The sequence below is a fragment of the Herpailurus yagouaroundi genome, unplaced genomic scaffold (assembly GCF_014898765.1).
Source record: "Herpailurus yagouaroundi ecotype Mexico unplaced genomic scaffold, PumYag 182, whole genome shotgun sequence".
NCBI classification, from domain to species: Eukaryota; Metazoa; Chordata; class Mammalia; order Carnivora; family Felidae; genus Herpailurus; species Herpailurus yagouaroundi.
The window spans coordinates 18,953,690-18,977,012 of NW_024412413.1; the positions used below are offsets into that span (position 1 = coordinate 18,953,690).

The 23,323-nt window shown below is 42.4% G+C and overlaps 1 protein-coding gene across 2 annotated transcripts in view; it reads left to right on the forward strand.

Moving 5' to 3' along the window:
• PAH (phenylalanine hydroxylase) overlaps positions 1-22,918 on the forward strand; it is a 113,909-nt gene extending 90,991 nt beyond the window's left edge. For both annotated transcript variants that reach the window (XM_040491057.1, XM_040491058.1), the window contains 8 exons: positions 4,562-4,758; positions 6,910-7,045; positions 8,343-8,412; positions 10,620-10,676; positions 11,999-12,094; positions 12,884-13,017; positions 17,419-17,534; positions 19,563-22,918. In XM_040491057.1, coding sequence (XP_040346991.1) covers positions 4,562-4,758; positions 6,910-7,045; positions 8,343-8,412; positions 10,620-10,676; positions 11,999-12,094; positions 12,884-13,017; positions 17,419-17,534; positions 19,563-19,606 — 850 coding nt within the window. In that variant the 3' untranslated portion in view covers positions 19,607-22,918. The remainder of the gene's footprint in view (positions 1-4,561; positions 4,759-6,909; positions 7,046-8,342; positions 8,413-10,619; positions 10,677-11,998; positions 12,095-12,883; positions 13,018-17,418; positions 17,535-19,562) is intronic.
• The last annotated feature ends 405 nt before the right edge of the window (positions 22,919-23,323 follow it).

Here is a 23,323-nt window from a genome sequence, read left to right on the forward strand (position 1 = left end):
AAGGAAATCAAAGGCATCAAAATTGGCAAAGATGAAGTCAAGCTTTCGCTTTTTGCAGATGACCTGATATTATACATGGAAAATCCGACAGACTCCACCAAAAGTCTGCTAGAACTGATACATGAATTCAGCAAAGTTGCAGGATACAAAATCAATGTACAGAAATCAGTTGCATTCTTATACACTAACAATGAAGTAACAGAAAGACAAATAAGGAAACTGATCCCATTCACAATTGCACCAAGAAGCATAAAATACCTAGGAATAAATCTAACCAAAGATGTAAAGGATCTGTATGCTGAAAACTATAGAAAGCTTATGAAGGTAATTGAAGAAGATTTAAAGAAATGGAAAGACATTCCCTGCTCATGGATTGGAAGAATAAATATTGTCAAAATGTCAATACTACCCAAAGCTATCTACACATTCAATGCAATCCCAATCAAAATTGCACCAGCATTCTTCTCGAAACTAGAACAAGCAATCCTAAAATTCCTATGGAACCACAAAAGGCCCCGAATAGCCAAAGTACTTTTGAAGAAGAAGACCAAAGCAGGAGGCATCACAATCCCAGACTTTAGCCTCTACTACAAAGCTGTCATCATCAAGACAGCATGGTATTGGCACAAAAACAGACACATAGACCAATGGAATAGAATAGAAACCCCAGAACTAGACCCACAAACGTATGGCCAACTCATCTTTGACAAAGCAGGAAAGAACATCCAATGGAAAAAAGACAGTCTCTTTAACAAATGGTGCTGGGAGAACTGGACAGCAACATGCAGAAGGTTGAAACTAGACCACTTTCTCACACCATTCACAAAAAAAACTCAAAATGGATAAAGGGCCTGAATGTGAGACAGGAAACCATCAAAACCTTAGAGGAGAAAGCAGGAAAAGACCTCTCTGACCTCAGCCGTAGCAATCTCTTACTCGACACATCCCCAAAGGCAAGGGAATTAAAAGCAAAAGTGAATTACTGGGACCTTATGAAGATAAAAAGCTTCTGCACAGCAAAGGAAACAACCAACAAAACTAAAAGGCAACCAACGGAATGGGAAAAGATATTTGCAAATGACATATCGGACAAAGGGCTAGTCTCCAAAATCTATAAAGAGCTCACCAAACTCCACACCCGAAAAGCAAATAACCCAGTGAAGAAATGGGCAGAAAACATGAATAGACACTTCTCTAAAGAAGACATCCGGATGGCCAACAGGCACATGAAAAGATGTTCAGCGTCGCTCCTTATCAGGGAAATACAAATCAAAACCACACTCAGGTATCACCTCACGCCAGTCAGAGTGGCCAAAATGAACAAATCAGGAGACTATAGATGCTGGAGAGGATGTGGAGAAACAGGAACCCTCTCGCACTGTTGGTGGGAATGCAAATTGGTGCAGCCGCTCTGGAAAGCAGTGTGGAGGTTCCTCAGAAAATTAAAAATAGACCTACCCTATGACCCAGCAATAGCACTGCTAGGAATTTATCCAAGGGACAAAGGAGTACTGATGCATAGGGGCACTTGTACCCCAATGTTCATAGCAGCACTCTCAACAATAGCCAAATTATGGAAAGAGCCTAAATGTCCATCAACTGATGAATGGATACACCTCACGCCAGTCAGAGTGGCCAAAATGAACAAATCAGGAGACTATAGATGCTGGAGAGGATGTGGAGAAACGGGAACCCTCTCGCACTGTTGGTGGGAATGCAAATTGGTGCAGCCGCTCTGGAAAGCAGTGTGGAGGTTCCTCAGAAAATTAAAAATAGACCTACCCTATGACCCAGCAATAGCACTGCTAGGAATTTATCCAAGGGACAAAGGAGTACTGATGCATAGGGGCACTTGTACCCCAATGTTCATAGCAGCACTCTCAACAATAGCCAAATTATGGAAAGAGCCTAAATGTCCATCAACTGATGAATGGATAAAGAAATTGTGGTTTATATACACAATGGAATACTACGTGGCAATGAGAAAAAATGAAATATGGCCTTTTGTAGCAACGTGGATGGAACTGGAGAGTGTGATGCTAAGTGAAATAAGCCATACAGAGAAAGACAGATACCATATGTTTTCACTCTTATGTGGATCCTGAGAAACTTAACAGGAACCCATGGGGGAGGGGAAGGAAAAAAAAAAAAAAAGAGGTTAGAGTGGGAGAGAGCCAAAGCATAAGAGAATGTTGAGAACAGAGAACAAACTAAGGGTTGATAGGGGGTGGGAGGGAGGAGAGGGTGGGTGATGGGTATTGAGGAGGGCACCTTTTGGGATGAGCACTGGGTGTTGTGTGGAAACCAATTTGACAATAAATTTCATATATAAATAAAAAAAAATAAAGTATTAATGGTAAAAAAAAAAAAAAATAAAAAAAAAAAATAAATAAATAGCCAGGCCTGGTCATATGCCCAGGTAAGAGTGGCGGAGTCTCCTCCCACCTGAACCTGAGGCTGGGAGGGGAGGAGGCTGCTTTACTGGAAGAATGGGGAAGGGACATGGCACACCTGGAAAGGTAACTATTAACCAAAGGGACATGATGGTACCCAGGATGTTACTATCTCTTTTTTTTTTTTAATTTTTTTTTTTTAGCGTTTATTTATTTTTGAGACAGAGAGAGACAGAGCATGAACGGGGGAGGGGCAGAGAGAGAGGGAGACACAGAATCTGAAACAGGTTCCAGGCTCTGAGCTGTCAGCAGAGAGCCCGATGCGGGGCTCGAACTCATGGACCATGAGATCATGACCTGAGCCGAAGTCTGACGCTTGACCGACCGAGCCACCCAGGCGCCCCTGTTACTATCTCTTAAAATTGTATTACCAAATAGCAAATCACCTTTCTTTTTAAATAAGACTCAGTTATGATAATTATCCATTATCCAGTGGTATTATTATTTGTCAGCACCAATATTTGGTACTTTGTACATAATGTTTCACCTAATTCTCCTCTATACCTCCCAAATAGTTACTTATCAGCCCATGTACCAGCGGCACAGATTAGATTTAGAGAGGTTTACTAAATTGCCAGAGCAGTTATTCAGCTAGGAACTTGTAGAGCCAAGTAGTGAACCCTTCTCTGTCCATGTTCGAAGCCTGCTTTTTCCCTCCATCAGCACTTAGCCCGGAAATGATGGTGCATCCTCAGGCAGGGGCTTGCCTGATGTTTTCTTTTCACAAACCCTGCTGGCCATTATAGGGTCTTCTGAGTTTGTGTTGCTTCCAATGCATCAGCAAAAATCTGCCCTAATCTCTGCCCACCTTTCTGTGGAACATAACACTGACTTTGCTTTAATGGCCTTGGATGAGCTACAGCTTCGAAAGGGCAGGAGAAACCTAGTTTGGAGCCTGAGGATGATCCAGCCTGAGAATGATCCAGATTCTTAAGCAAAAAGTTCTGCCTCGTCCTAGACACTGTGTACCCTGTTAGGAAACAGGTCTGTAGTGCAAAGAACAGTCGCTGGATTTTTAAAAGTCAGGCTCTGTTTGATTTTCATTTGTTTTTACTCTTGAGAACACAGCTCATTCTTAGATGTTTTTCAAAAGGACCTTTTGAACTACTGACTCTCAAACTATAGTGTATCCCCTGGAAGCTTATTGCAGTCCGGATGCCTGGGCTTTCTCCTCCCCCATAGATTCAGGATCTATGGGACAGGGTCCAACATATGTATTTTAACCAGCTCCCTGTAGCTCTGTTATGTCATAACAGAAGATGCTACAAAAGCAGTTCTTATACCTGGCATGGGTTTAAATACCTAAGGTCAGAAATATCAAATCTAGGGGCACCTGAGTGGCTCAGTCTGTTAAGCGTCCAACTTCGGCTCAGCTCATAATCTCACGGTTCATGAGTTCGAGCCTCATGTCGGACTCTGTGCTGACAGCTCAGAGCCTGGAGCTTGTTTCAGATTCTGTCTGTCTGTCTGTCTGTCTGCCCCTCCCCCACTCATGCTCTGCCTGTCTCTCTCAAAAATAAATAAAACATTAAAAAAATTAAAAAAAAAAGAAATATCAAATGTAGCAAGTGCATGCCCACTAAACAAGGGTCTCAGGCTCACAGTCCATATATTAAATCCACTTTAGACCGCAGATATAATTGCGTTAGTTGACATAATGCAAAACACGATATTGCTTTACTTGAACTTGGATGCCTTTGTTTAGAAAGAGGATGTGTCTTTCAGTTGTCTTGGCTGCCACCCTCCACTGTCCATACCCACTACTTTGCCCCTTTACGTTACCCGCTGGGCCCTTGCAGTTAAGTGAATTTCCACTCCGGGTAAACAATTGGAGAGAGAGAAGAGCAGAAAGGCCAAGTGATTTTCCAAAGCGAGAAGAAATCTCTGGTGCGGTTGGTGAGTTGAGAGCTTGTATCGCGGCTTAGCCAAATTGCATGAATGTTTCCTATATCAAGAAGTGGAACTTTCTTCTTTGGAATAACTTATGAAACCCCCTGTAGTCTGTGACGGTTCACAGATTCTGGACCTCCCTCCCTCTGTTAATGCTCCTTCTTCCTCTGCTTTACACCTGCCTTTCTGGAGACAAATCTTTCATGCCTATATTCCAGTGGGCAGCCCATCCCTCGAGTGGAATACACAGAGGAAGAAAAGAAAACCTGGGGGACGGTGTTCAGGACCCTGAAGTCCCTGTATAAAACTCATGCTTGCTATGAGCACAATCACATCTTCCCGCTTCTGGAAAAGTACTGTGGCTTCCGCGAAGATAACATTCCCCAGCTGGAAGAGGTTTCTCAATTTCTGCAGAGTAAGTCTACTTCAGGGACAAAAGTGGGGGGAGCAGGAGGGAAGGGAAAGGGAAGAAAGTAAATCACGGCTAGTACCAGGGTATGTGTGGTGATGCAGGCAGGTTGATGGTCGGAAAAACAAATCTCACTGCTGGGCTCTGCCTCACCACCAGCTTCCACTGTTAATCCACTCTCATCCAAGACAAGGCATCGTGTGTGGGTTTTGTGGTATCCCTGTCCCTGAAAAGCATTTTTTTTCCCATTCTCAAAGTCCCAGGTGCCCAGGCAGGGTTCTCCTCGCAGTTCCCACTGGGTTATAGATGGCTGCAGTGTGCTTTGTGTACGAAATGTGTTATTTGTGGCAGTACCAAGAGCCCTGAGCTCTAAGTCCCTGCCTCTGACCAGTAGGAATCTTGCTTTGACCCCATCTAGTTGGGTGAACCTGCCTCAGTTTGCTCACCTGTCAAATAGAGACCGTCTCGTAGGGAAATTGTGGGAATGAAAAAAGACGTAGTAAGTGAAAACACCCAGCATGGTGCTACATATACAGGGGGTGCTCAGTGAATTTGGGCTGAATTGGAATCTGAGTAACTCTTGGGGGGAAAAACATTATTGGGATGCCTGGCCTCTGCACATCATTTCCAAGTGAGGTAAGTATTTTCCTTTCTGCCTGGAGACATTAATTTGGCAAAACCAAGATAAGACCCACCAGCTAACGCATACTAAACACCTAGTATGTGGCAGGTAGAATGAAAGAAAGTAGGAGGACAGACCACAGGTTTACAGAAATGAAGAAGTTTCTATGGCTCTGAGCTGTGTGGAAATGGTATGGCTGGCTCTGGGGCAAGGAGCCAGGGAAATTATGTGGCAGCGAAGGAAATGGCAGCTGGGATAGACTGGGGATGAGCTAGATGAGCTTTGGGTCCCTTCTATCTAGAGGGTCTCTACTTGCCAGTTGAAGAGGGAAATGAGAGGCCAAGCAGAGTGACTTTCAGCCTGCAGGTCCAAGGAACATAGGCAGATGGACAGCAGGTCCTCAAGGCATGCTCTGGCTAAATACCCATTTTGCCATGACCAATAGTGAGATAATAAAGTGGTGACACTAGCAGCTGGGGAGTTACAGAGAAGTCATTCAGAGAACAGACTTTGGAGCCAGACTGACTGTAGATGTAACCTTGGACAAGAAATTAAACTTCTCTGTGTCTCAGCTTTCCAATCTGTAAAGTGGGAATAATACAAGTATCTACCTCGTAGGGTTATTAGGAGGATTAGTTAGTAGATAAAAAGTGCTTAGAAAAGTATGGCAGGTAGTATATGGTGCTAGCTATCATTACCATCATCATCGTCGTCGTCATCATCATCATCATCACCATCATCACTGATTATTATTCTCCTTCCAAGTTTGAAACAAATTGGGAGACAGATAATTGGAACCAGAGAGAGGGTCAAAATGTCAACTTTATTACTGATAAAAGCTACTTAGAGAACGCGGTGTGGATGTACAAACAAAATGAACTTCCTAATATTTCACCTCTGAATTATGTAAACTTATCTGCCAATTCATGGTCAAGTGTATATTCCATTGCATGGCCAAGAGCAGACCAGAATGTGCACCTCTGTGAGCAGACAGGTGAGAAAGGACCAAAGAGGTCACACGGAGAACATTCGTTTTCTCTTCCCAAATGCTCCAATCAGACAAGTCCTTGCTCTTTGGGGGGTGTATGTGTGAAGGGCAGTAAAGAAGCTGGAAGTATTCCTTTCATCCTTTTCCCTTCTGGAAGTGGAGTGAAAAGTCCCTTTCAACTCTAGAGACATGAGAAATAGGGAATAAGTGTTTCATCCTAATAAACAAGAATGAAAGCTAAATTTATTAAATGTCTCCAATGTGCTAAGGACTTTATATTTACTAGCTCGTTTGATTCTTGGAATAAAGCTAGTAAACATCTATCTACATTTTGCAGATGAGGGAATGAGGCTCAGAGAAATGAAGTTACTTGATGCAAATCGCCCAGCTACAAAGCGTAGGGACAGAGCTGTGAAGCCAAGTCTACTTGGCATCGGCATCTATTCTCCTAGACAGTTGGGTCTACTGCTCCCTTGCCTAAAGCTTTTCAGGCTCCTCTGCCTCTGCCGTGATGGGCATTGAGTTTTCTTTCTCTTTTGCTTCCCAGCTTGCACTGGATTCCGCCTCCGACCTGTGGCTGGCCTGCTTTCCTCTCGGGATTTCTTGGGTGGCCTGGCCTTCCGAGTCTTCCACTGCACTCAATACATCAGACATGGGTCCAAGCCCATGTACACGCCTGAACCGTGAGTATTCTCCTCCTGCTACCAGTATCCAGCCACCGTGAGTGCCATTGATCCCTGCTCCAGGACTGAGGTTTGGGTTCATCGTGGGCTGATCCACAGGACTAGTTTTCTGGATTGTTTGATGGTAGTACAAAGAGAGAGATTCATCTCTTCTGGGGATTTTCTCTGTCCAGATAGACCTTACTGATTGGATATTTGGGCATCTTATGAATCACATATTCAGATCTTCTCTGGCTGTGGGAATAAGAGGTCACAGTCAACCTCCAAAGGGATTGTAGGAATCAGAGCTATGAAGCTCCAAATGTGAACAGGGTCAAGTGGTGGCCAGGTGATCTCAGCACCTCCTGAATACACATCTGGATGATTCTGATCTTTCTATGTCTAGATGTGTTTGTATGGAGGTAGAGAATGACCTTTGACAGTTAGCCATCTTATTAATCAAATAAAATAGAACGTATGCAATTTATACAAAAAGTAGGACACCTGGGGCACCTGGGTGGCTCAGTCAGTTTAGTGTCTGACTTTGGCTCAGGGCATGATCTCACAGTTGGTGGGTTCGAGCCCCGTGTTGGGCTCTGTGCTGACAGCTCGGAGCCTGGAGCCTGCTTTGGATTCTGTGTCTCCTTTTCTCTTTGCCCCTCCCCTGCTCATGCTCATGCTCTGTCTCTGTCTCTCTCAAAAATGAAGTAAAAAAAAATTTTTTTTAATAGGACACCCAAAATATTTTTTGCCTGTCCACAAAGTTTATAACTACAAATCAGAAAAGACCTATTTCTAATGGGCCTGGCACATTAAGTGTTAAATAAATGTAAATTTTCTCCTCTGAATGACTTTTGCCCCTCTCTTGAATAAATAAGCAAAGAACAGCACTATTTTTTAAATTTAACTTTTATTTCTCATGGGGAATAACTGAACACATTGCATTTGCCCATGATGTCACTACCAAGATGAAGACTTGGGATGGGAAGTGTTTGTGACCTACAGCTCACTCAGGTGTATGGGAGGAGGTCCATGGGAATATTGGCTCTTCCGTTCTGCACCCCACTGAGGATATATCTAAGGCCCTCTGGCGTTTGTTCCCTGATTTGCTCCTTACTTTTCTTTTCCCTTCTTCCTTTTCTCTTGTATCTTGCCTCATTTGATCCCAAGCTTTGCATGCCACTAATGCTTGGGAGTGAGGTCATAAACCTGAATGGCTTACCTCCTTTCTACCTGCCTGTTTCTCATGTAGAAAAAATGCATCTGGCTTGACTTATAACCTTCCTCACTTCCAAGCTCTGTCCTTTGTGTCTTTCAGTGACATCTGCCATGAGCTGCTGGGACATGTGCCCTTGTTTTCAGATCGCAGCTTTGCCCAGTTTTCCCAGGTGAGGAGTGAATCTTTTTGGCCTTTCAATTATAGAATGAGATCTGGGATTGCTCAATGAATTGAACATATGGAGGGGTCCTTGTGTCCTCTGCAAGGGTGGAAAGCAGACACAGTTCTGTGATCCCACTAGAGATGGGCATATGGTCTCATGGAGATGGCTAAATACCCTTTCAGGGACCCCAGCATGGGGTTGATAAATCCCTCATCCTTGGAATTATATATGTGCTGTTGAATTTGCTAATCTCATTCATCCTACCAGGTTTAGTTTAAGGGTCTTTTTGTCCATGAAATCTTGCCTGATCCTCACAGAGAAGTAACCTTACCTTCTTCCAAGTTCTCCTGGTACCTTTCCCCTCCTCTAGGGACTTGTCGCTTCCAGACAGCCATTTTTGTATGTGCTTTAATTAGATAAGATAATATTTGCTAAGAATCTAATGCTAGTAGCCCAACTCATAGTTGGCAAAACTAACTAACTAACTAACTAACTAACTAACTAACTAAATAACTGAATAAATAAATAAAGTGCCAAATGTCTTGCCATTATAATCAAAGCTGTAGTCTAGGCTTTGATTCATCTATCACTGTAGTGAGCTTTCTAGATGAGTGACAGGATCCTAGTAATAGCTTCAGGGCACTGAGAGGATAAACTGTGGTTGGGGAGAATTGAGTGATGCACCCACATGTCCCACCCTGACTCTAACCAGCCATGTGACCTGTGTGCCTCAGTCTCCACAAATGTGAACCAATACAAAGCTTTGCCTGCCAATCTTCTTCCTCACAGGGAAGAATAAAGATCAACTGGAATAAAGATCAACTTGAGATCACATACTGCAGCAAATGTGAATTATGGGTTTGTGTGTATTGGGATTGTGTGTAAATTTCATAAGTTTTCCCTCAGCTGGAAGAAATAAATATTTCTATTGTGGATTGAAGAGGCGATCACTTAATACCTGAAACAAACAAACAAACAAACAAACAAAAAAGCTGAATTAACTGCCTGCTAGGTAAGGGAGAACTGCACTTGTAAGACACAATCTGTCTAAACAAAGAAAACTATTGCTTTTATGTGGGGTTTTGGGAGCTGTGGTGTTCAGAGATTGTTGGACTTTTTTAAGTGGAAGTGTTTGAGGATTAGCTAAACTTTAACTCACAAGTGTCACCATTGGATTGAGGCTATTGTTGACCAGCTGACCTTCAGAAAAATCGTTCCTGCTGTCAAGTTGTCATTGATTGCTTTGGACAGCTTTAAAACTGGGTTTTGTTCTTATGGCCAAAGAAAAATCAGTTTCTTCCTTAGAGCATAGGAACTTTTTATTCTCACTACCAGAAGCTATTCTGCCCAGTCAGAGGCTAAGTGACAATCCTCCATATGCCATTCCCAGAGGAGTGAACAATTACTTGAGTCGATAGATGGGTGCTACTGGGCCATCAGTGTCACATGCTCCAACCTATGCCTGGATAGTCCCAAGGCAGGGTGTCATTTTGAAAGTTCCCTGAGCACATTCTTTTTGGATCTGAAAGGAGGACTTACTTTCCACTTCAATGTAAACACCAGGAGGTCCAGGATTTTTATTGATCTTGTACACTGCCATCCACACAGAAGTCATCCAATAAACATTTTGGAATAAATAAATGCATATAGTAGAGAAGGCAGCATATACCTTTATAGTATCTACACTGTCTGATACGAGACAGGCTGGAGCTCTGATGAGAAGTGGTCCATAGTATTTCAGACTCTCCAGCTATGTATTGACCTGGGTGGCTGTCAAGCACTTCTCTGCAGTTCTCCTGTGGTATCTTCAGGGTACATGATTAAGACACTCCTCTTGTATTCCATGCATGTTCCACTTGAGCTATGGGGGGATAATCACTGAGCTGGAATCAAGGAATGAAGCTTCATACACAACTTACTGTGTGAATTTGAGTAGATCACCTCCCTTCTCTGTGCCTCAGTTTTCTTATTTGTAAAGTAAGTACAAAGGACCAAGTAATGAAGTAAGGTTTCCCTTCTCTTGAGATCTGTGATTGTATGATGTGTGGCTAGGGAAGACTTGAAAGAATAATCAGGGTCTATCTGAGCCGTTGTGAAGGCATGTTGTCAGCCGTCACCTTCCCGTGGTCAAGTACGAGGTTGGAGCTGAGGGTGAAGGTTGAAGATAGGCAGACCCCAGCCATGCCAGTGACTCTGTTTATCTATAATTACAGGAAATTGGCCTTGCCTCTCTGGGTGCGCCTGATGAGTACATTGAGAAACTGGCCACGGTAAGTCCCCTCTCTCCCTGGCAGGTAGTGGGAGTGCTTTAGACTATAGCCCTCAGATCTTCAAAGCTTTGATCCTCCCCTGAAAGCCATGCCAATTGGGGGAAATATCAGAATGTGCTGACTTACATGAACACAAATGAAATTTCACATTTTGATTTTTCCTTAATGGTTTGATTTTGAAATCAGCAGCATGCAAATATTTACATGTGATTTTAAACAAAGAATCTTAAACACAAATAGGCTGTAATGACAGCATTTGAGAACTTTTGGGCATAAAGTGTGTGTGGGGGGAAATAGCTTGGATTCATGGCTTTGAAGAGGAAATATTTACTCTCTACCTTTGCACTGGAGCCAGTGTGAGGATCTTTCCTTTATTAGATAGGAGGTGGAAGTGGGGGTGGGCTTTCTCTTCTTGTCAAGCACTTCTCCCTCCCCAGTGAATGTGATAGCACTCATCCATTGAAGCATGGAATCCATGACTCTGTACAGCAGGGGGTTTTCTTCCTACAGACTTCTTTCCAACTTGAGTGCATCCCTCCCCAGCCTCTGAGTCACATTTCTTATAATTTTCTCAGCCTGGAAGATGAAAAAGAAAGCTTTGTAAGGATATTAGAACACGAATGAATGCAAATTTATCATTAAGCTGTATCAGTTTAGTAGTTTATTCTCTAGGGTAATAAACCGACTTAACTAGTAACCCATCCTTAATTCTCTAAGACCATGACTGTCTCCAGCAGCTAACTGGGACCTGGGTTCCTCTTGGCCCTGGTCAGTAGGGTTATCCCAGAATTCCAGGACCATCTTTCCCAGGCCAGGCATCTAGGACATGTTGGGCTTGGCTATTTGGAGAGGATAGGTGCAGTGGTTGGCAGTACATCAGAAACCGACCCCCCAAGTTTTAGCACAATGATGGGGTACCCCCTCAATGATTTTATCACTACTGATCTCCTACCTCCCATGGCTGATGGGATTGTTGGCAAGTCTGACCAACTAAAGGGAACATCTCACTGTAGTCATGCCACAGAGAAGAAAGCGAAAGGGGTTGAAGAGTTCCTGTCCAATAAACTTACTGTTGGGGGTATCTTCTTTGGGCTTCCTCAGTACTCCCTCACTGCTTCCCAACACATCTTGCATTCAGCCAACTCTTGATTCAGCCAGTGACTGGATAGGGTGGGACATAGGACACAGAGAAGCGACCCCAGAGAAGATTCAGAGAAGAGACCTGCACAAACTCCCACCTGGGAAGTCCTGTCTTTAGCCCTGGGGCATTTGCTGCTTTTCCCCTCCTTGGGGTGTGCTGTCAACTTGACTTTCCATTCCAGATTTATTGGTTTACTGTGGAGTTTGGCCTCTGCAAACAAGGAGACTCCATAAAGGCGTATGGTGCTGGGCTCCTGTCATCCTTTGGTGAATTACAGGTAAGACTCCACTTATATCCATTCTGAGATTCAACCCAGGGGTTAATCCTCAAGTGATTGGTACCTTAACACCTGTGTTTACATTGGTATGTAAACCCCAGGAGGTCCAGGATCTTTATCCATCTTGTACACTGCCATCCACACAGAAGTCATCCAATAAACATTTTGGAATAAATAAATGCATATAGTAGAGAAGGCAGTATATACCTTTATAGTATCTACACTGTGTCTGATACCAGACAGGCTGGAGCTCTGATGAGAAGTGGTCCATAGTATTTCAGGCTCTCCAGCTATGTATTGACCTGGATGGCTGTCAAACACTTCTCTGCAGTTCTCCTGTGGATACATGATTTCTTCAGGGCACGTGATTAAGGCACTCCTCTTGTATCCTCAAGTGATTGGTACCTTAGCAGCTATGATTTGTTCATGACTTAGGGTATTAGATGTAAACTTGAACTGCAAGTACACGGGTCTCCAGGACAGAGGGGCCTCCCGATCCCAAGGCTGAATTGTGCACACAGATGTATGGAAATACATGCCAAAAAATGTGGTTGGCTCTCATATCCTCTATTGATCATCTCACATGAAAATGGCTAGTGTGAATTCCTCCTTTCTACCTTGACTACAGATTTTAGATGGGCTTTGAAGGGTAGGATCTTCTTTATGCAAAATAACTCAGTTCACTGCATTTGGGCTGGGGTGTGGAAGGAATCAGGGCGAGATGACAGAAGGTATACAGACAGCCTGACCCTGATTTAACTGTGAAAATTTTCCACTCGGGGCCCGCAGTACTGCTTGTCGGGCGAGCCGAAGCTCCTCCCCCTGGAGCTGGAGAAGACAGCCGTCCAGGAGTACACTGTCACGGAGTTCCAGCCCCTCTATTACGTGGCTGAGAGTTTTAATGATGCCAAGGAGAAAGTGAGGTGAGGTGGTGACTAAGGTGGGTCAGAGGCTCTTGGGGCCTCCTGATTTGTCTGGTGCCGCTGATCTGTGGGTGGTTGGCCAGAAGAGTGGATTCCAATGCTTACAACACCAGTGTGCAGCAGACGGAGTCTCCCCACCTTTGTCCCTTTCACTCTCCATTTTGGAGAGGTTCCTTAGTGGGACCCCATTTCACAGCTAATTGTCTGGATATGCTGACCCCTGCAGAAACTCTGCCACTGGATCCTTGCTTGAATGTAGCCACCAAGTCCAGGTACTGAACTCTTCTGTGTACATAGTAGCCACAGAAGGCCCCCAACAAATCATTCCAGAAATCTTCTAACCTGGGGGAATCCCTTGTTCACTTTATTCTCCCAACACCTGCATCATTCACTTGCTCAACTCCTTCAAGTCTTTTTGACCTTTTTGACCTTTGACCTTTTGATCTTTTCACCTTCTCTGTGTGTCTTTCTCTAACCAATTTACTTTGTTTGCTTGTTTGTTTGCTTGAGAGAGAAGGTGTGCAAGTGGAGGAGAGCTGCAGAGAGAGACAGAGAGAGAGAGAGAGAGAGAGAGAGAGAGAAAATCTTAAGCAGGCTTGATCCCAGAGTTGTGGGATCTGAGCCAAAATCAAGAGTCAGACATTCAACTGATTGAGCCACCCAGGCACCCCATAACAAACTTATTTAAAATTCCCACACAGGGGCACCTGGGTAGCTCAGATGGTTAAACCTCTGATTTGAACTCAGGTCTTGATCTCACGGTTTGTGAGTTCAAGCCCTGCGTTGGGCTCTGTGCTGACAGCTCGGAGTCTGGAGCCTGCTTCAGATTCTGTGTCTCCCTCTCTTTCTGCCCCTCCCCTGCTCTCTTTCTCTGTCTCTCTCAAAATGAATAAAGTTAAAAAAAATTTTTTTTTAAACTGGACTCTGTTGTTTTCTTTTCAATGTCCTTCCTTCATAGAAATGGGAAAGGAGAGAGGGACAGGTATGTCTGCTTCCCAAGCAGATTCCTTTGCCATATTTGCAAAATCAAAAGTCTTTTTTGGTACACATTGGCATGGCTAGAAGCCTTGGTTTATGTGACATCAGATTTCCTTCAGGAGGGAGACCCCTATGTGGCTCTTACCTAAGACCTTTATGGGCAATTCTTGGACCAAGTGACTTATTAAGAAAGCCTCTGGGCGGGGGAGGGGCTGGGTGGTTCAGTCAGTTAAGCATCCAACTTTAGCTCAGGTCATGATCTCACTGTCCGTGGGTTCAAGGTCTGCGTCTTGGGCTCTGTGCTGACAGCTCAGAGCCTGGAGCCTGCTTCAGATTCTGTGTCTCCCTCTCTCTCTGCCCCTCCTCTGCTCATGCTCTGTCTCTCTCTGTCTCAAAAAGAAATAAAAACATTAAAAAAAAATTTTTTTAAAGAAAGCCTCTGGGGGCACCAGGGTGGCTTAGTTGGTTAACCAACTGACTCTGGCTCAGATCATGGTCTCATGGTTCGTGGGTTGGAGCCCCACTTCGGGCTCTGTGCTGACATCTCAGAGCCTGGAACCTGCTTCAGATTCTGTGTCTCCTTCTCTCTCTGCCCCTCCCCTGCTTGTGCTCTCTCTCTCTCTCTCTCTCTCTCTCTCAAAAATAAATAAACATTAAAAAAATTTTTTTTAAATCCCTTCCCAGCCCCACCTCACATCATTACCCCTTTCTGCAGTTTGTTTTTCTGCTTACCACTTGCTAATGTTTAATACACCAAATGATTTAAGCTCCATTTCCATAGGAATTTTTGTCCTTTCTGTTTTCCTGATCTTTCCCCCGGCTCTAGAACAGTGCCTGATACATAGTGAACATGCAATAAGTAATAGGCAAATGCATCTGTCTCAGAGGCAATTCAGCAAGAGGCTGACGGTGACAGAAAGGTAGCAAGACTCAGGCTCAGCCTTCTGAGCTGACCGCCCTGTTTATAATCTGCTTGAGTGTCTCTCCTCCCAGCAGGAGACAGGCTGGGCAGAGGCCTCCCTGGACATGGCTATCCTGATACTCAGTGTTTGTTACCACCTCTTGTTTTATATCTGATGAGTGAGGGGTGATAGACATAGATACAGAAGTTTCTGGGACCCTATGAAGCTGAGTGTGCAGCTTCCACTGCGTTGAACTTAGATGACAGATGGTAAAACGTTGGCTCCCGGGTCCGCATGGTTTGGCCTAAGATGACTCCCTTCCTCCTATCTCTCCAGGGCCTTCAGGTTTTTTCAGTTACTCCTTTCTAGTTATTTCTTAAATCTCCACCCCTCCCTGGGAGCCTAGCCTTCCCTTAGCCCCTAAAGGCTATACTCTGCCATTTTTGGGACCTTTTGGGAGTTATGGATTTCAGTGGATTAGTGCATTACCCCACTTGGGTAATAATAATGATAATAATAATAATAATAAGCAGGTTAGATGTCTAATATCTATTATGTACCAAACCCTGTTCTAAGTGCTTTTCATGTATTAATTTATTCAAGCTTCAAATAAAACTACAAAGTTTGAGGGTGGGGGTTAGAAGCACAGAGGTGGTTAGTAACTCACCCAGGGTCATACAGCTAGTAAGGGACTGACCCAGGGTTTGGATTCAGGTGTGGGGCTCAGAACCAGTACTCATAACCATTCTGTCAAACCAGGGTCACATTTAAATGGGTCCCTCCTGGTGGTGACTTTCTAACCCAGGAAGTGATCTGCTCCAGACCAGCAGGAAGAGCTTGGCAGAACCTGGGTTTCTCAGGCCTTTGAAATCCCACCCGTTTTGTCAGTGCCCTCCGCCCAGAGGAGACACCCACAAAAACTCCATTCTGTTGAGAGGTGACTCGGGGTCAAAGGGAATGCTGAAGAACAGGGTTCAGAGAAGGAAGGGATGTCCTCAGAGCATCCCAGCTAAGAGAAATCAACTTTGACCATTTTCAGTGTCAAGAGCCAAGCTCTAGGCAGAAAGAAACAATGCCGAGTGTGGTCACGTGCCCATTCTCTCTGTCTGTCTGTCTGTCTCTCTTTCTCTCACTCACTATGTATCAGGCACTGTTCTCTGGCTAGAGGCGGGATGGCCCCAAGACTGACTGCCTCACTGAAGCATTTCTAGTGGTGTGGAGGCAGATTGCCCAGAGCAAAGATGAGGTAAACTATGTAAGAGGGACGAGGTGCAGAGCAGGCCACATCACAGATATGCGCTCTATGCATCATGTCACCAGCAGGGCTGAGAAAGCTCTCTTCAGAGAAATAGAGGTGGAGAGACATACTTAACCACTTGTTCCTCTTGAGTCCCCGGTCGCTGATGAAAGAGAACAGCTATCGCACATGTAGCACTTACTCTATTTTATAACAGCGTTGGCTACGACCCTCTGAGGTAGCACTGCTCTCGTTCCAGTTTTATCGAGGAATGAGGACACCAAGGTGCAGCCCACAAGGGCTGTCACTAGCAGAGGCAGGATTTGAGTCCAGGCGGCCTGGCTCTGGAACTTGGGTTTCCAGCCACTATAATCTACCGCTCTTGCCGAACTTGGAAAACCCACTAGTTTCCCTTAGAGTTTGTCTTGTTGGGATGGCAGCTTTGACTCTTACCAGCAGCCAACTTAGAAGTATCATTTGTGATGCCGTTGCAATCTATAGGCCATTTTTGGAGTATCTTGTTCATTACATCGCTTGAAGTTCTTCATAAGGCCCTCCTGGTACTTTCCCAGACCCAGGAGTAATGCATCAAGAAGGCAAAGCAGTGAAGGGCACAGGCCAAAGTCAGACTACCTGGGTCCCTTCTCAGCTGCACGATTTATTGCCAGTATGACCTTGATATTCATTGAAACTTCCCAAGCCTCAGTTTTCTCATCGGTAAAATAGGGATAGTAATAGTACCTTCCTCCTAAGGTTTTCATGAAGACTAAATTAGGAATGATAGTTGTAAAGCGTATACAACAATTGGGATTTCATATAGTTCTTGGTACATGGGAGGCACTGAACCCATGTTAAATTTCATTAATAGCATGGTGTTTTCTTCCACTCTTGAGAGAGGTGCTTCCCTTTCTGCATTGTTTGTCAAGCATCTCGGAGCTTATTTCATTCTATAGCATTCTTTGGCTAGATTTACTTACTCTTTTGATTTTATTTAATGGCAAGAATTTTGGCCTCAATGTATTCTGTGCTTTTACCATAAGCTACCTCTGTCTTTTTGGAGGTAGGTAACTAAATAAATATGTGCCTACGTGTGTTTGTATATACACCTCAGCACATACACAGCACACAAAGGCTGCCCAACAGGATCCCACTAAAACTCCATTTCCCTTCTCAGTCTGCTTTCTAAAGCCCCGGTTCTAGTAAGAGAAATGCCACTGAGAAATCTTTTAGAATGATTTGTCCCCAAATGGTGCCCTTCACTGAGCTCTGTGGATTCGGTTTCAGGAATTTTGCTGCTACAATCCCACGGCCCTTCTCAGTTCGTTATGATCCATACACCCAAAGGATTGAGGTCTTGGACAATACCCAGCAACTTAAGATTTTGGCTGACTCCATCAACAGTAAGTAACTTACACCTCAAGAGGCTACTCCGTTTACTAGAAATAGAGAGTTGGATTTTCTTACCTTCACCATAGGAACAATAAGAAATTTATTAAATATTGAATTAGGGAGAAACGTATCTCCAGGTAAGCTATTTGTTTGTTGAATGAGGAAAACTTGGCAAAAAGGCCACAGTTGCCTTGAGTGTCTTTTCTTCTTTGACTTTCCTAGATTCCACCCTACCTCCTCCCATCATAACATCCTGGCTTGCCACTGCCGTGTTCCTCTTCCTCCTTTGCCTCTCCACTCTGTTTCCTCTAAGTGTCCAATGCATATTTCTATGCCTGGGCTTTCAACCCCTACAAGACAGATTCTCACTATTTTAATAGCCATCTACTAGCTCATCTGTGGGCCTTCTACCCTTCCAGGACAATGACGATATTGTAACAGTTGCTCATAAAAATGTCACAGTGTTACATTGTTCTTCACTGGACTCCCTCTCCAGTGCTTCAGGCTCCCCTCCAGGGACATTGGCCAACTTTTAGTTCCCACACTTCCTCCTGGCTTCTGGCCTTTGCTCATGCAGTTCTTTATGTTTAAAATATTCTCATTCTCGCTCTCATTTAGAAGTCCCCAACTCTAGCTCATCTTTTAAGTCTTTCATAGACATCTCTGCTTGTAGGAAGACTCGTCCGGGTGTCCTTCCTATGTCTTGGCATCCACACAGATCCCTCTCTCAGAGCATGTATCACTATATTGTTTTGTAATTATTTACTTGTCTGACTCCCCAACAAGACATGAGCAGAGGGCCAGGTTGGGTTCACTGTCAAATCCCTAGGGGTTAGCCCTAGTCCTAAAAAAGTATATTAGGTGCTCAAGAGTTGTCAAATGGATGGATGAAACTACTGAAGGGGTGAGCAGCCTAAACAGAGGAATTCTAGACCAGGTGGAGGCTCCTACCTCATGTAACGCTAACAAAGGCCAAAAATGCAGGTAGGCTTGAAGTATCCCTCTAATACCCCACTGATGTTGCCTGAGGCCACATCCAGTAGTAGAGCTGTCCCTGGCCATTATAGTCATTCTTCATTAGGTATGGCCACATGTGACCAGACATTTTGAAAAAGTTCACGGTTGATTCCCCACCCCTGCCCCATAGACTCCATTTTGGATACTCAGCTGGAATAGATCTGTTCACCAAAAAGGCCAGCCAACTGCTCCACAGGCTGGGATGTAAGACAGAGGGGTCAGCCCATAACTTTTTTTTGTCTCTCTTCTTTACCTTTAAAAGGCAAGAGTAACTTTGTTTTTAAGAGAATTTTTTAAATCACAGAATAACAGATTTAGGAATTGAAGGGTCCTTAGAGCAATGTGACTATGGAAGACTCCATCACCTCTCTATACTTGTTTCCTCAGGATCTAGGAGAGCAAGCTTGTCCATCTCCAAGATTCCTTCCACTTCTCTGAAGTGTCTATGTTCCTGTGGCCTCTTGGCATGTGAGAACATGGCATGAATGGGAGTGGACTCCATCGTAGTCCAGTGGTCTAGCAATCTAGGCTGAGTTATCTGCTCAAACCAATCATTCTCATGCCTCAGAATGAGTACATCAGAATCATTGGAGAGATGGTTAAAAATGAACAGTCCTGAGTCATAACCCCAAACTAAATTTGCTAAATTTGTGGTAAGGCTGAGAAGTTTGTATTTGTAATAAGGCCCTAGGTGATGTTGACACAGGAGGTTTGTGTGAACCACATTTTTAGGTTTCATGGCTTAGATCCTTGCAAGCATGTATAGATGTCCCTATAAAAGAAAAAGAAAGAAAACTAACTCTTTCTATGGAAAGGTGAAGCTAACTACATTAAAACTTGTAAGTCCCTATGCTATAACTGCCCAACTACTATCACCATAACTATTCCGTAAGCTCCTTGAAGGTTGGGGTGGTGCCCAGAATATCCATACATCCCACGCATCCTCTAACATGTTGTACATTGTAGACATTTAAAGGGTATTTTCTTAAGATATGAGTGGCTTTTTTTTTTTTAATTTGTAGGTGAAGTTGGAATCCTTTGTAGTGCCCTTCAGAAAATAAAGTGAAGCCATGGACAAAACCTGTCAACTAAGAATCTGTTGATGGAAATCCAGCTACTTTCATTTCATCTGAAAAAGTCTGAAAAGCAAACCTTAATTTGAATTGATAGCCTTAAATCCTTTTTTGGAACAAGATGGAGCACAAACAAATAAATCAAAATAAGTTGAAATGACAGTGTATTAAGACACACCCAAAAGCCTAATCTTTTGGGGTCCTCTTTGATTTAAAGATGGTAATCCAATACCCTCAATTCAGTTAAAATCAATAGTATGTCACATTTCATCAGTTAATTAAAATTTAGGACCTGATTTATTCAAGCTTCTATATGTCACTCGATGTAAAACACAAGCCTGTCATTAGAATTGAATTTGTTGATTTAATCTAAATCTTAACCTACGCAAGTAATTTTTTATTTCAGTGAACTATGATTCTAATATTGCTGTGTTTTACCCATGTAGATTTCCTTTAATTCAAGAACCCATTAAAATACTTATAAAGGTTGAAGTTCATAGCATAATATCTTATATTTTATTGTAATCGTACATACTACTGTGGAAAGTAGTAGAAGTTCTCACCTGACTCCCACAACTTTGAATCTCATCTTCCAGTTAATTGTCAAGTCTGTTTTGGGAGATATTTTGCAGACATGTGTGATGCGACAGATGTTGACTGAAGGCCTGGCTGGTAGATATTCAGTAAACATTCATTCAAAGAATAAGGGAATACATTATTAACTAGCAAATCCTCAACAAAAATGAGAATTTTAGTTATGTTTAAAAAAAGTCTAGTGGTTATAAAATTTTGCAGTTTCAACTTCATTCTTGGATTGAAATACTCCTCTCCATTCCCCTGGAAATACATTAACTGGATAATCTTGTGACATGAAAAAATGATCAGTCAAAGATTTCCAACCCATTACAGGAGTGCATTGTGATAATCGATGTTATGTCTGGATAGTCAACAGATTTTGACTTCTTATTGCTTGTGCATTTTGCACAAACACATGAAGATCCAGGAAATGGTGGGGAAAATAACAGTGTCTTTAAAGCTATGCTTTGAAATTCTCAACCACTTTAACACTTTATTTTGGAAATAGTTCAGTGTTAAAGAACTTGCATAATATTTCTTCACATGTGATTCTCAGGCCAGCTGTATCATCATCAATGATAAATCCTGGGCACATCCCAGCTCTATCAAACTAGAATCTCTGGGTATGGGGCCACTGAGACCTGCATTTTTAAGTACCCCAGCTGATTTTTTTTATGCCCAGCCAAATCTATCAGGTACGTTAAATTTGAGAAAACCTGACTTCTGGTGGCCAGTTCTGCCACTTATCAATTATGTCACTTTGTATAATTCACTTTGGATCTCGGTTTTACTTGAACAATGAAGGAGTTTAACCGGAGGAATCAAGGTTTCTTCCAGCCTGGAAATACAATTCAAATGCTACCATGTGTCTTTAAACAGATGTCCCTGATCCACCAATAGTGTGTAATAATACCAGCCCAAGTATGCTACCAGGTGGGAAGAGCGATTTGGTCTGTGTCTGAGATCTCATTGCTTTGGAGTTGGGTTTTCATGTCTGTATTTAGTTTCTCATGGCTCTGTAGAACCCACTGACAAACGCTGATTCTAAAAGTGACGGTGTTCTTTTTTTCTGTTTCTTTAGGCCCCAAATACTCTGCAAAGGGACTTTTTTTGTAAATGTTTCTTTACACTAAATGTAAATCCGAGAATCTCTTGATTTGGGAACTAAAATGTTTTATAGTACTTTAGACTGGGTATTTTATTTTATAGTGATTTTTAGTCTTACTGAAAGTAGTTTTGTGCGTTTGAAGTTAAATCTTAGGTTTAGGTTGCAATTTTGCAGGAAGAAATTACATACTGAAAGATGATCTTTAAGTGTTTAGTAATGTGTTACTCAGCACTTAGCTCTTTTTATCTGGATGTAAAAACCCAACCTACAGCAATGGATTCAACATGTTTTCATGGGTTAGTATTATTATCTGCCCAATAATTAATAAATGAGCTTTTTTTAAAAAAAAAAAAACAATAGTAATGCTTTACTGATAGCTATCCTGTTGTATCCAAAAAAGAGAGATAAATGTAAGAACATTACAAATTTTTATTATTAGTGTTCAAGAAGTTTGTAACAGGATGAATCTAAATTTCAATTATAGGTTCCTAAGTTATATAGTTTAACTATATCAAATAATCTAGCACTAAAATGTCAACTTCATAAAAATGTGAACCTTGCCTATCTTCACCTTTAAAAGCCTTAGCATATAATACATAGTAGGTGCTTAATAATCTTTAAAAAAATTCTGAGTGAATTGAATCACAGGGAGTGTAGCGAAGATTGTCTCTCACACATAAGCTATTTTTCAAGAAAAACTTGGGAAGCAACTAAATCTCAATTTTCCTTTTTAAATTCTGTTGAAAATGTTGCATCTTAATCTAAATTATGACCTTACTTTAAAAATATATGTATTAGCCCTGTAGACTAGATTATGGCTAGGTAGTTTGTATTTATACTGCTTTGATAATAACTGACATATGAAAGTGCTTAATAAATGTTTGTTAATTAATAAAGGAAGCAAAATGGCATCAGTGAAATGTCTCAGTTATCCACGGTGGGGCTGAAATGGTCAGAGAGCAACGAATGGCTTACCTAACAACTGCAAAAAATTACAGAGGAGGCAAAATAGGAAAGGCTATAAATATGGACTCCACAAAGGGAAGAGAAAAAAAGTGATCAAAGCTTCTTCTCTTCAGTAGAGTGTGTACCCACCTCCCTGCCCCCACACAACATCCCTGCCCTCTAATAGCTTTCTTGTGCAGTTTCAAAAACTATAAACAGTAGTAGATTTGTTATGTGCTAGTAACGGCTCTAACAGTTTGTGTGCTGTGAATTTTCTCATTTATAATCTTAAGTTCTGCTAGTTCCAAGATACAGGTTACCTTCTCATATATATTAAGCTTAAAGAATGAGCTCAGAGAGATAAGCAATAGCAGAGAAGACTGAATCTAACCCTCCAGCGTATATATACAACTCTTCTTACAATACAATTCATAGTTGTTCAGAGTTGCTCTTCAACAGTACTTCTTTTGTATGTTTCTTGCATTTTGTTTGTTTTATGACAGCAATCTCTAAATAATAGAACATTAATGGAAAAAAAGACAAGAAGATGTACCTCCCTGAGATATGGATAGACTTCTTACGTCTCTTAGTAGATGATGTTGCTGCAGAAAGCGTAGCACCCGCTTATTTTCCAGTTTGCCCAAATGGATAAAAAAATAAATGATTACAGCTTGAACTGCAGCCTTTATTTTTTTCTCAGACCATTCTTTGGAAAAAGGTGATGCCAAAAGAAAGTAAGTGTATCAGTATCCCTTATTGAAATTATAAAAATTGGTGCATACTTTGATGTTTATGATTTATTCTTCCCAGAAGTGAATTAAGGAATATCTACTTAAAAAGAAAGAGACTTGGTCTTCCCTGAGATGTCTTTATTCCTAAAGGTTCTCAAAGAAATGTCAGTTGCATCCTGTCCTTTTTTGCAATAACCTTGCAAGTGGAGATGTTTGTGTGGCAAAGGGCTGATTTCTACTATTCCTTGTGAGTGGTCAAGGGAGAGTGGTGTTTGGACTTGGAAAAGAGGGTTAGTAATGTATCTTTGTTTGTGTCGTTGAGTTTTTCCCTTATGTCTCTCCCTTCAAAA